The sequence below is a fragment of the Myxine glutinosa genome, chromosome 12 (assembly GCF_964187855.1).
Source record: "Myxine glutinosa chromosome 12, kmMyxGlut1.1, whole genome shotgun sequence".
Taxonomy (NCBI): domain Eukaryota; kingdom Metazoa; phylum Chordata; class Myxini; order Myxiniformes; family Myxinidae; genus Myxine; species Myxine glutinosa.
In genome coordinates, this window is record NC_136272.1 from 13,024,399 (window position 1) to 13,037,441 (window position 13,043).

Genomic DNA, 13,043 nt, shown 5'->3' on the forward strand with positions numbered 1-13,043 from the left:
CTTTGGAGGAGATGACGTCATTCGCTGGTCCGATAACCAAAGATGTGGTATAAAAAACCAGGTGAGCTAACAATGCAGCAATGAAGGAATTCGGCCAAGGCACCGGCACACAACGACCTACCTACATCGAAAGACTCAATGCCAATGGTGACAGAAGCCAAGACGGCCGGCTTAAACACCGCCGAAAGACCACGGTGTACCAACTTACGATGCAGAACATCTTGCACTTAATATGATGACAACAGGTGCCATCCTCTGACGTACCATTACAGGTACAGGTACAGTACACGTGAGCACAGAGCAAAAGTTCACTGAAACCGAGATTAAGAAAAAAGAAAAAACACCTCGTGGTCCGTGCTCGATATCCGAGTTTCAATCTTTTCAAACACATGATGCTCTCGGTCACGGTATCTCCTGCGAGCTGCTTCTCCTTCAACCACACAAACAACAACTTCTCCATATCTTCATGGATAGAGGTCCGGAGCTTTGAAATTAATCGTAACGCCCTTGGCTGGCGTTATAGCCTTTATGGACTCCTTCTGCTTCAAAATCGTACATATCGTAGAAGGAGTACGATCGTACTGCCTCGCCAAGTCGACAACACGCACACCTCACCTGGCATGCTCTTCTCCTCTGCTTAATAAAACCAGTTTATTTCTTTACATTCTCTTGTATTATGTACAGTATATACGAGGTCGTGCTTGTTTATACATTATTTGTTATTTATAAAGTACATTTTTGTTATTTAAAAGCACCTAACAAAAAAAATTGGTGTTTTTTTTTTGAGGCTGGAACGGATTAATAGCATTTCAATGCATTTGAATGGGAAAATTTGCTTTGACTTACGAGCGATTTGGCTTACGAGCTCCGTCACGGAACGGATTAAACTCGTAAGCCGAGGTACCACTGTATATATATATATACATATATACATATATATATATACATATATATATATATATATATATATATATATATATATATATATATGTGTGTATATTATGTATATATATTGAGATACATAGATCCCTTATTGTAAACATCAACAATACATGGAACATCCCTTATTGTAAAGGCCTTCCAGAATTCCTTTACAGTCATCTGATCATTTATCAGTTGATTTCACCTGGTTTGCAAATGTTCTTCAGAGATAATACACCTTGAATGTAGCAATCACTCCTTGATCCATTGGTTGAAACAGAAATGTCGTGCTGGGTGGAGAAATACCACCTTGGTGTTTACGTCGAGGTCCTGGATGGATGGATGGTGGATGACCTGGGGCATTATCGAGGAGGATGAGAATTTTGAAACTCAAATTCTCCTTCTAACAGTATTTGTTCAACTCGACAGGAAGCTGGAAGCTAAAATATTCACAAATTATTTTGCCTTATCCAGGTAGAATACCAATAGGCAGGTAAACATTTCTTAACATATCCCTTTGGAGCCCTGGGATTTTCTGAATGGTAAAACATTAACGGTTTCAATTTACAATCGCCTTCAGCATCACCTCCCCAAAACAGCTTGAAGTGATCTTTCGCTGTTTAAATGCAGGTGCGATCTTCTCACGAGAAATGTATGTCCGACGTGGATCCCTCTTCCCAAATAGGCCTGTCTCATCAACGTAAACAAAATTGTTTTGGAGAATATCCACCTTCCTTGAAAATGGCCTAGAGAAACGCAGGAAACTTCTCGGCAGCAACGGTGTCGGCAGAGAAGTCTCTCCAGTCATTTTTATATTGTGATAGTTGTAACACTTCTGGAAGTTCTAAAACCATCCAGAACTGGCACTAAATGGCTTCACTTGACATTCATCACTTAAGTCTTCATAAATGCTTCTGGCCTTTAATTGTATCACAGGCATATCTCCTGGTTTTGGTGTTCAATCCATTTTTCCATAATGGAACTTGTAGCATCACTGGGGTTCCACATTTATCACTTTAGTTTATCTTTTCGGCACTATTTCTTATTGTTCGCAATGTGGACTCACAAAGGCCGAGTGCATGCCTCATGTCAGCAGTACGATCACCTCTTTCATACCGTACATTTTCGGCCTAAAACATCCATTTTTACTCCATTAGTGATGGCCTTCCTTCGTCTTTTGCTCGCACTATCAACCTTGATACTCCACAGACGCTTCCCAGTCATGATTGCAAAGGTTACGCTTATTACAGTGACACAATGCAAGTGCAAAAATGGGAAAAATCACTACACGCACGACGCTAGCATGGAAGGTTTCTGGAAACTGAGGGAGGGGGAACGTGAGGGAGAGGGATGTCAATCTAGCAGACATCCGAGTGTTATTGCAAACATGTTCACTGTTCAGTGTAAAAATGTAATTGCAGCGTTACTCGCATGCTCGAGTCACATAATTCCAATCGCCTGTGAACGTAAATGAAAAATGGTATAAATGACAGTGGCACACTATTCCAAAAGTGCACAAACAGAACACGTGTAAAACATGGGCTTACCGTAATATTATATATATATATATATATATATATATATATATATATATATATATATACAGTATACATACATACACATACACACACAACATCAACAACAACATGCATTTTAAAGGCCATTTTCCCTGCTAGAGCGGGGGTTAGCCTTGCGTTCCCCATGACAATCTTCTCCATTTTGCCCTATTTTCTGCATCTCTCCTTGTTAACCCCCTTGCCCGCATTTCGTCTTCCACCATCTTTATCCAAGTCTTTTTCGGTCTTCCCCGTCCTCTGCTTCCTTCTACATTCATTTCCATCACTCTTCTCAACCAGTCACTTTCATCCTTCCTCAACACATGACCAAACCATCTCAACCTGTTCCTCTTCACAGCATCAATCACAGGCTCTATTCCCATCATCTTTCGCAATTCATCATTTGTCTTCCTCTCTCTCAACGATACTCCACACATCCACCGAACCATTCGCATTTCCACCCTTTCCAACCTTCGTTGCTGCTCTACGTTCATTACCCATGTCTCGCTCCCATAAATCATAACACTTCTCACACATGCAGCATACACCTTTCCCTTCAGCTTCAACGACACTCCCCTCATCATCAGCACGCCACCCAGTTCCCGAAACTTCTTCCATGCACATCTCACTCGAGCAACCGTTGCCGAGTCTGATCCACCTTCTCCATTCAGCATGTCTCCGAGGTAGCAAAATGTTTTCACACCTTCCAGCTTCACGCCGTCTCCAAGATCCAACTCAACATTTCCTCCATCTGCAGCTCCCTCTGTGCACACCTTACATTTGAATGTAGCTGCCACACTGGTTAATGACCCTCTCAGACCACTACATTTTTGATGAACCCACTCAGCGCACATTGTACATTGAATGGAGTTCACTCCGACACCCTTCCTACACACAGCACAGGGCCACTTCCCAGTTCTTTCCACCTCACCACATGCTTTACCACTTGCCATCACCTTCGTCTTTCCGATATTCACCTTCAGACCTTTTGTCTCCATACATTCCTTCCACTTGTTCATCTTTTCCTTCCATCCATACTTTCCGCAATCAACACCAGATCATCTGCAGACAACAACTCCCACGGTAAACCCTCCTTTACGTTCTGAGCCAGCACCTCCATCACAGCTACAAATAGTAGTGGACTTAGTACCGACCCCTGATGCACTCCCACCTTCACCTCAAACTCACCACTGTTCCCGTCCTTCGTCCTTACAGCTGTGCGCGCTCTTTTGTACATTGCCATCACTACTCTGATCAACCATTCCTCCACTCCTAACTTCCTCAATGCCCATGTCAATACTTTGCGTGGTACCCTATCGAATGCTTTCTCCAGATCAACAAACCCAAGAAACAACTTCTTCCTCTTCTCCATGTACTTCTCCTGCAACTGCCTCACAATGAAAAGTGCGTCTGTCGTTCCGCTTCCTGGCATGAATCCAAACTGCATTTCGTCGATCTTCACTTTCTTCCTTATCCTCCTCTCCAACACCCTTTCCAATACCTTCATTCCACGCTCCAATAACTTTATCGCTCGATACGAGCCACACTCCAGAGGGTCGCCTTTCCCCTTGTATAGAGGGACGAGGGTACTCAGTTCCCAATCCACTGGAATGCGGCCTTCTTTCACTACCAGATTACAGATCTCTGTCATTCTCTTCACACCCCAACTTCCTGCTGCCTTCAACATATCTCCCACAACTCCCGTCGGCCCTCCCGCTTTTCTACCCTTCATTGCTTTTATCGCTTCCTCAACTTCCTTCTCAGTTATCTTCTCTGCCGGTCCTAAAACAGGGTTACTCTCTATGTTGCCATCCCATTCATTCTCTGTATTCAACAGCATTTCCATATATCTTTTCCATCTTCCTTTAATTCCATCTGGGTCGACAACGATTTGTCCCACTTCATCCTTCAAGCAACTCACCCCCATCACATCACACCTCTCTTTCGCTATCTGCTTTGCAATCCTGAATACTGCTTTCTGACCCTCTTCCGAATCCAAGCGTTCTCCGAACATTTTCCTACATGCCTCCTGCGCCTTTGTTACCTCTTTCTTTGCAGCCTTCCTGGCTGCCTTATAACTTTCATGCTCTGCTGTTTCTGCTCCCGTACCCTTCGCCTTCTGCCACTCCTTGAACTTCTTCCTCTTCTCGTCAATCCTCTTTCCAACTTCATAATCCCACCACCATGTTTCCGAGTGCCTCGGTGGTCCTTTTGTCCATCCACATACCTCACCAACGGCTCCCAACAGACAAGCTTTCATTGACATCCAACCACTTTCAAGCTCAACCACATCATCCTCGACCCTACTCAGCCTCTCTTTTAATGCCTCCCTTACTGTCACCTCTTTCAACCTCCACACCTTCATTCTCGGTTGGTACTTCACCCGCCGAGCTCTCCTCGCACCTTTCACCCTTACGTCACAGACAACCAAGTGGTGCTGTGAAACAGCCTCCTCCCCCGGGATCACCTTTGTGTCCCGGAGGTGCCCCCTATCTCGCCTACGCACCATCAGGTAGTCAACGGTTGTCGTCGACCCACCTGACGTGTATGTAACAAGCTTATTATCCTCTTTCTGGAACTGAGTATTACAAATCAACAAATCAGCTCCATCAGCAAACTCCAAAATCCTTTCACCTTCTCCATTTCTCACACCATATCCGTAACCCCCATGAACTCCGTCAAAACCATCCATACTCCTTCCCACATGTCCATTTAGGTCTCCTCCTACCACAACAACTTCCTCATCTTTCACGTTTTCCATCAGCTTCTCTATCGCACACCAGAACTTATCCTTTTCTTCATCGCTTCGACCAACCTGCGGAGCATATCCCGAGATGACGTTCACCAAGAGCTTTCCAATCATCATTTTCACCATCATCAACCTATCACTCACTCTAGTCACACTCACCACACTGTCTACAAACTCCTCAGAAAACAGGACACCAACACCATTCACGCCCTCCAGGCACCCTTGCCACACAAACTTGTATTTCCGTCCCTGCCTACCCTTCACCATTCTCACACCACTTCCCTTCCATCTCGTCTCTTGCACACAACATATGTCCACTCTTCTTCTGACCAATACTTCCACCACTTCTCCTGATCTCCCTGTCATTGTCCCTACATTCCATGTCCCAAACCTCAGAAACCGATCTCCACTTCGGGCTGTACCCTGCCCATATGTAGTTGTAATTGTCATGGTTCCCTTTTTGAGGCAATGTTTTTATGGCCGGATGCCCTTCCTGACGCCAACCCTCTTAGTCGTCTCTTGCGACACGCAGGGATACGGTGTACCTATTCTTATCCAGGGTACACACCGGGATTGTATACGACATCCAGGGTACATACACACACACACATATATATATATATATCGGTTAAGGCGAATATATCATTATGGCGGTCGCATCGGCCCAATAGCTGAGACATCCCGGACTGGATTTAATGAATGGGGCAGGGAGAAACAGGGAGCACAAAAACATTTTATACAACAATTCTATTTACAATGATATACGCACCCTGGGTGTCATATACAAGCGGAAGCTCCTCTTCAAACTGTCTTATCGCGCCCCAGGCACACCACAGGAGAAAGGCCAGAAGAGGTGACAGGGCTGAAATGCCAGTTACGGCCCGCTCAGGCAGCACCAAGGTCTGTCTGGAGCTCACGGCTACACTGCCCTGCCAGGGGCCTAGTGCACACCCACTCTCTCTCGGACTCTGCCACCTGGCATGCGAACTAGGCACCCTGCTCGACTCAACTCAGCCCCGTCTTGCCAACAGCTGAACCGGCTTCAGCTGGACTGGCAACAAACAAACCAAATGTGGAACGGAATGGGGAAAAGTAACGGACCAACCAGCCTCAGCTGACGTCAGCTGAAAGAACAAATGGAACTGAAGAGAGCTTCGGACCGGACGTTCACATGGGCTTTAATTTGCTCCCGTGATGCCCACCTCATACCCATTGGCAGTTCGGCCGTCAATCAAGGCAAACTCCTCCCCTGAGTCTCTTGACTCGTTCTTGAATATTCAGGGGTCCGCCCTTCACACCATAATTTGCGCTTCCTTGGTGTTGCGAAGCCGAATTTCCCAATAAAGGATATTTAGGACAGATTGCAAAGGAGAGGACATTAAAAAAGGTTTTAAGGGGAAAATGGTTTCAGACAGAAACATTAATGAGGGAGGAAGACAACTTTCTATACATATATCGATGCATAATTATATTACAATTAAATTACCTCACGCTTACGCTCAACATGCTCTCTGGAAATAACTATCGCTAAGCTATACAATCTTAACACATATGTCATTAAAGTAAAAACATTTATTTATTTATTTTATTTGAGGCAATACGTATTTATAACGTTTGGCAAAAAGAAAACAGAGAATCATCCCATCTTATTGCACTACAGTTGTATTAGCGTCATCCACGTAATCAAAGACCTCTGTAAATTAAAACAACAGTTGAAAAATAACAACGGACATGGTGGGAAATAATGGGAAGGCACTACCGTTACCTGTACAGTACCACGTGCATTCCGCTGCTCTGTGTGGAGCCTCTCCCAGTCAGAACACCGCCAGAACTGGGCAAGAAAAACGAAAACTTTGGGGGCGATGGATATGATTAAGCACACAAATATGGCATTATTTTAGTCATCCCTCCCACACATGCCCCATACATTCCCATTCCCTTCCTCAAACTATTCCCAATGTCCTTTTTCCTTCTCTTTTACTCATTCAACACGACACTCCCCATGCTTCTTTCTCTCCATTTAATTCATTCCCACCCACCATCTTGACCATTGTGCAACCTTGTACATTTGTGACTCCATTTAATGCTGAGTAGAACAAAGGAATATCGAAATTATAATTTACAAGTGATGTAGCAAGAATGGATTTTGTCTCAAACCCCTCAAATTTTATCAAAAAACCAATAATCAAATCATTTTGTGAAAAAGAACACGTTTACAAAAACATGTTGTTACTCAAGTTAAGGCGAACACAAAACTCTTATTGATGAAGTGTTTTGAGCAAAGTGTTGACCTCCTTACCCCCATACAAACATTCTTCTGCTGACAAATCGTGACGTCATAATTGAGCCGGAGATGAACATTCAGCTAAATGAAGGGTTGGATTCACCACCTCTGAATAACGGGGCGCCACATCTGAAAACCTGTGCAGGTATCAATTGAGATGCTTCACGTGATTTATTGGCTTATCCGGAATTGGAATTCCAGATAAGGTATTGGCATCTTGCACCGTCCGTCCGTCGCCTATTTCGACTTTTCCGGCCAAACCGCTGGGCCGATCCGGCTGAAATTTGGCAGCAAAGTTCCGCTCCTGATCGGTAACGGGGATTACAAGGTTCGTTCCGGTCACGTGACTGGAAGTGTGTCAAAACGGCGGATTTAGTAAATTCCTTCAAAATCCTTTTCTCCAGCCCCACAAGTCAGAATGCTACCAAATTTGGGTCAAAACATTAGGCCAGGGCCCAGATAAGCTACAAGTCCAGTGATCCTATTGTTTTTAATAACCATGTCAAATTTTGGTACACAGTTCTACACATGAATGAATGATCGTTTTAAGGCCATTTTCCCCACTAGAGCAGGGGTTAGCCTTGCGGGCCCCATGACAATCATGGTTCCCTGTTTGAGGCAATGTTTTTATGGCCGGATGCCCTTCCTGACGCAAACCCTTAGTCGCCTCTTACGATGCGCAGGGATACGGTGTACCTATTCTAAATCGGGGTACACACGTGATCATTCATCCCAGCAAGCTGGTACTCAATTTGCCGACCTCAGAAGGATGACAGGCTGAGTCAACCCCCCTGGCGTTAATTCAGCGATTGACCGGGATTCGAACTCAGGCTCCTAGGATCCCAAGCCGGTACCCTAACCGCTAAGCCAACACCAGGCAACACATCATGTTGTGAATCAGACTAGGAACACATGTTATGTGTATGTGACCATCTATGATTTGCCTTTTTTGTCTTTACAGGAGCGGGGCTCATGGAAGAGCTAGGTAGAACTGGCAATACGACAAAGATCAAGGGAATGAACAGGAAAAGTGAGGGAGGAAGAAACACTGAAACTAGCTAATACTACAAAGGTACTTGTTAGAACATTTATGTTTTGTATCTCACTGATAGGCCAGATCTGCATCTGGACCTGAACAAAATCTAATAAATCAATTAATCAATTAAAATTAATTAATTAATTAATTAATCAAAATTCATTAATCAATTTGGTTTCACACCTGGTCACTCCACCTTGGACATGCTGCTTCTACTCTTCCAACAATGAATGGAAGCCTTCAATATCAGACATGAGATCAGGGATGTCTCTGGATATCCCACCTTACTCTCCAATCTGTCTGCCTCTGGCATCCAAGGCCAAATCAACACATGGATTACTAACTTCCTCTACTCTCGCAGCCAAGGTGTGGCTTTCAACGGAATCCTTAAATCTTCTCTCCCTGTGAAGGTTGAGTGGCCCAATGCAGTATTCTGGGCCCAGTCCTATTTCTCATCTTCATCAATGATCTCGGGTTGTTTTTTTTTATCAATGATCTGTGACTCCTGGGAAAAATCCCCTTTATCTATTTGCTGATGTCTAAACCCTCTGACGTGGCATGCCTCATCCTTCAGTCAGGCAGCCTGCAGCCTCTTCATTTTCTGCAGACCGGGATAACATCACAAACTGGTCAAACAAGTGGAACATGTCTTTCAATCCTGACAAATCTCACACTCTATGTCTCTCCAAAAATACTGTCTGGACAACCTCCCATCTACTTTCTCAACAATCCTCTTGAAGAAGTTCTGTCACTCAGGCTTTTGGGTCTCACTATCTGCCATGATATTTCTTGTGAAAGCACATCTCCAAGCTGGCCTCCAAAGCCAGTCGCCGACTGGGCATCCTCCGTCGTGCGAAGTCCTTCCTTGGCACACCTGAGCTCCTCACCACATACAAGGCTTTCATCCGCAGCTTAATGGAACACTGCTCTCCCCTCTGGGCTGGTGCTCCGGCCTCACATCTAGCTCGGCTTCACGCTGTTGAATCCAAAGCTTTCAGGATCATTGGAATCTCCCGCGATGAAACCGATTCTGAGGGCCTTTCACTCGCTCACAGCAGGCAGGTTGGTGGTCTTCCTGTCTTCTACCGACTCCTCTCTGGCCTAGCTCCTCCTGCTCTGTCTGTGCTGTCCCCCAAATATTCCTGCAGGATGCACAAGATCTGCCAGCAGCCCTCGTCTGATGAAACTGCCAAAATCAAGACTCTCTGCTCACCTTCACTCCTCTTTCTCCCGCCTCTGGAACAAACTCCCACACTCTCTTCAATCCCACTCCTCCCTCCAGGTCTTGAAAACGGCTGTTCACCACCATCTCTTATCTTCCCCCATCCAAAACCTTGATCTTTTCTCCTCCTGTTAATACACCCCAAATCCACCTTTTTCAAATTTAGTTTACTCTCCTGAAAGTGAGACCACGCAGTGTTGTTTCATTTCCTTGTAGTATCCATCTTGTTTATCCCATGTACCCTGCCCCAGCCCCAGCCCTCTCCTTCCACAGATCTCCCGATATCCCTGTTCTCTACCGTTGGTGTGCTTCCCTCTCTCTCCCCCTCTTGTCTCCCCCTCCCTTTGTTATACTCAGACGTTCTGTGTTAGCTCTTACATGAGCCTCGACTTAGTATACGAAAAAAAAGAAAACTTTAGACCATCGAGGCAGAATCTTTTGCACCACCTCATTTCACACGTTACATTAGTTATTTGTGCCTGTTCTTTGTGTCCTTTTGATGTCCTTAAAAACAGTAAGTTTCCTGTTTGGAATGATTTTCGATTTTGTTTCAGCACCACACAGTGTAAAAAAAAAAAAAAGAAGAATCTCACTCCGTAACAAAATATACTCAGAGGCAAAAGTTAGTGTGACATGGAATTTTTTCATTGGTAATCTTGTGAATGAATTTTGGGATTTGAACCAGAGAAAGAGTGTGTTAAAATGGTCAAAGAAACGCAACCAAGCAGTTGTTGTTCGAATTGCATGAAATTTGCAAGAAGCATGACATATTCGAGAAAATGGCCAGCAATGTTCACTTTAAAAGGCCAGACAACCAGACGCTTATCATTTCCACTCAATGCAGTCTTAAGAAGTGCAGAAGTCAGAAAAACACCTCTATTCATCATTCTGGAATAAGTTCGACATGCCACGCCTCGGGGAAAATGACAGATGGAGAGCTATAGGTATGCTCCGGTCTGGTACCTCGCAGCGTGATGTTGCTCATCGATTCAACGTCCATAGAAACACCATTTGGCACAGCTTCACCGAGCTGACGGTAGGACACGTGTCTACAGGTGCACAGGTGAACGTTACATCAGGCCATGTGTTCTGGAAGGGGACCGTTTTGGAGGTGGGGGCGTTATGATCTGGGGTGGGATAACAACTGCAGCAAGAACGCCAATGATTGTGATTGAGGGGAACTTGAATGCTGTGAGGTACCGAGACGAGATTTTGCAAATGGCCGCTTTACCGTTTTTGCAACAGAACGGCCCTAGAGTGACGTTTCAACACGATAATGCCAGACCACACGTTGCTCGAGTTGTACAGCAGCATCTTAATCAGAACAATGTTAATGTGTTACCCTGGCCTGCAAGATCCCCTGATTTGTCACCCATTGAACATGTCTGGGATGAAATGGAGCGACGTTTACGACGTCATCCGAATCCTCCAAAAACGCTGCAGGAACTCCACCAAATCCTTCCTCGGATATGGAATGATCTTCCCAAGGACTTTCATCGACGTTTAGTGGCCTCAATGAGGCGAAGGTGCCAGGCCTGCATCAATGCACAAGGTGGACACACTCGCTACTGACTGTGTGAACTTGCTTGTGAACCCCCTCTTGTGTTGTGGCTCATTTGCATATGCCAGGTGCACTGTTCTTATGGACTGTTGATCGTTACCATACCTTGAAACATTTGTCTTTCCATGTAATAACATTTCATTCGCGGCAGTAAAAGTTTAACACTGATTCTGTTTGTTGTTTGTGTGTCACAATAACTTTTGCCTTTGAGTATAATAATAATAATAATTATTATTATTATTATTATTAGAACTAGGGCATGCCCGTACGTGGGTGCCCGTTCCTTGCCAAAAAAAAAAAAAAACGCTACCCGTACGCTCTACCCCGCCCGTACGCCCGTAAACAAAAAAAACAACGCTCTTCGCTTCCGCCCTTCGCTCTGGGAGAAATAATGCGCATAAGAAATCGAGAAATTAATATTTTCTCCGGAAGAAATCGAATTACGAACCGTAATGGCGCACGCGCTCGGCTCGGCTCGCAACAACGCGTTCTGTGATTGGCTGCCGGAAGTGAAGTCTTCACTGTCCGGAAGGTCGCAAATCGCAGTTACGATGAATCGCAAATTAGTTTTAATTAGTTTTAAAACATAGTTTAACGGCAACATAGTTTGCCAACGTGAAATAAATGAATACGCTCTCAAATGTGCCGTCCGAGGCAGAGTCTGTTCGGCACGTTCGGCACACGTGATAGCTCGCTGCTCTCTGATTGGTTGAATCGTTTTTTGGACATAGCTCGGTAACTACTTGTCCGATTAATATGAAACCTTGAAAAGGCACATCCTCGGGTCCCCAGCAATATACCTGGCAAGTTTAAAGTATATCGGACCCGTGGTTGTCGAGAAACAGCGGTCACAGACAAACAAACAAACACACACACAGACACACACACACACACACACACACACACACACACACACACACACACACACACACACACACACACACACACACACACACACACACACAGATTGCTGGAATTATAGATAGATAAAGAGGTTATGTTCTACAATGATGGGTGTACATTGTTTAGAAGATAGAATGATACTGACTATGTGCTTCATGCGTTCATGATGCAGAACTTTTATTGTATACAATGTTCCAAAGCAAAGGAACGTATGCAATAACACAGTGTGTGACGAGCCGTCTCCTGCACCTTCTCGATGTTGCGACAATGCTGGAACAAGCGTTCTGTGTCAGTGGGAATGGCGACTCGCACAAAACGATGCAAACTCCCTTCCAGCTTGCACAGAGCCGTACTTCCAGGCTCTGCCATCTCGTTGACCCAATGCTTCACTTTACCCGTTTGTCAAACACCTAAAGATGAGACGAGGATCGAAAGTGTGCACCAGTACGACAAATGACCAATAGCACAATCCTAAACTATAGAGTTCATAAAACACGATACCCCACGCATTGTTGTTTCAATTTTAATGAAATAATGATTTTAATGATCAATACAAAATAATCCGAACGTTTAGCGCTATTGAAGCATTTCTGAATACCACCTTTATATACCATCATACTGAACATTTATTTTAATTGAAGTAAAGAACTGCAAAACTGGAGGTCTTTGGAAGTGGTGTATAACAAGGTATTTGTGTTCTTCAGTGTTCAAGTATATATAAGCCTGGTGTTGGCTTAGCGGTTAGGGTGCCGGCTTGGGATCCTAGGATACTGGGTTCGAATCCCGATCGATCGCTGAATTAACACCAGTG

The 13,043-nt window shown here is 44.6% G+C and overlaps 1 protein-coding gene across 3 annotated transcripts in view; it reads right to left on the bottom strand.

Moving 5' to 3' along the window:
• LOC137438202 (syntaxin-17) overlaps window positions 1–13,043 on the bottom strand; it is a 67,831-nt gene that overhangs the window by 51,941 nt on the left and 2,847 nt on the right. For all 3 annotated transcript variants that reach the window (XM_068133249.2, XM_068133248.2, XM_078766478.1), the window contains exons 2-3: window positions 12,482–12,642; window positions 6,992–7,057 (exon numbers count right to left, since the gene is read on the bottom strand). In XM_068133249.2, the coding sequence (XP_067989350.2) occupies window positions 6,992–7,057; window positions 12,482–12,601 (186 nt within the window). In that variant the 5' untranslated portion in view covers window positions 12,602–12,642. The remainder of the gene's footprint in view (window positions 1–6,991; window positions 7,058–12,481; window positions 12,643–13,043) is intronic.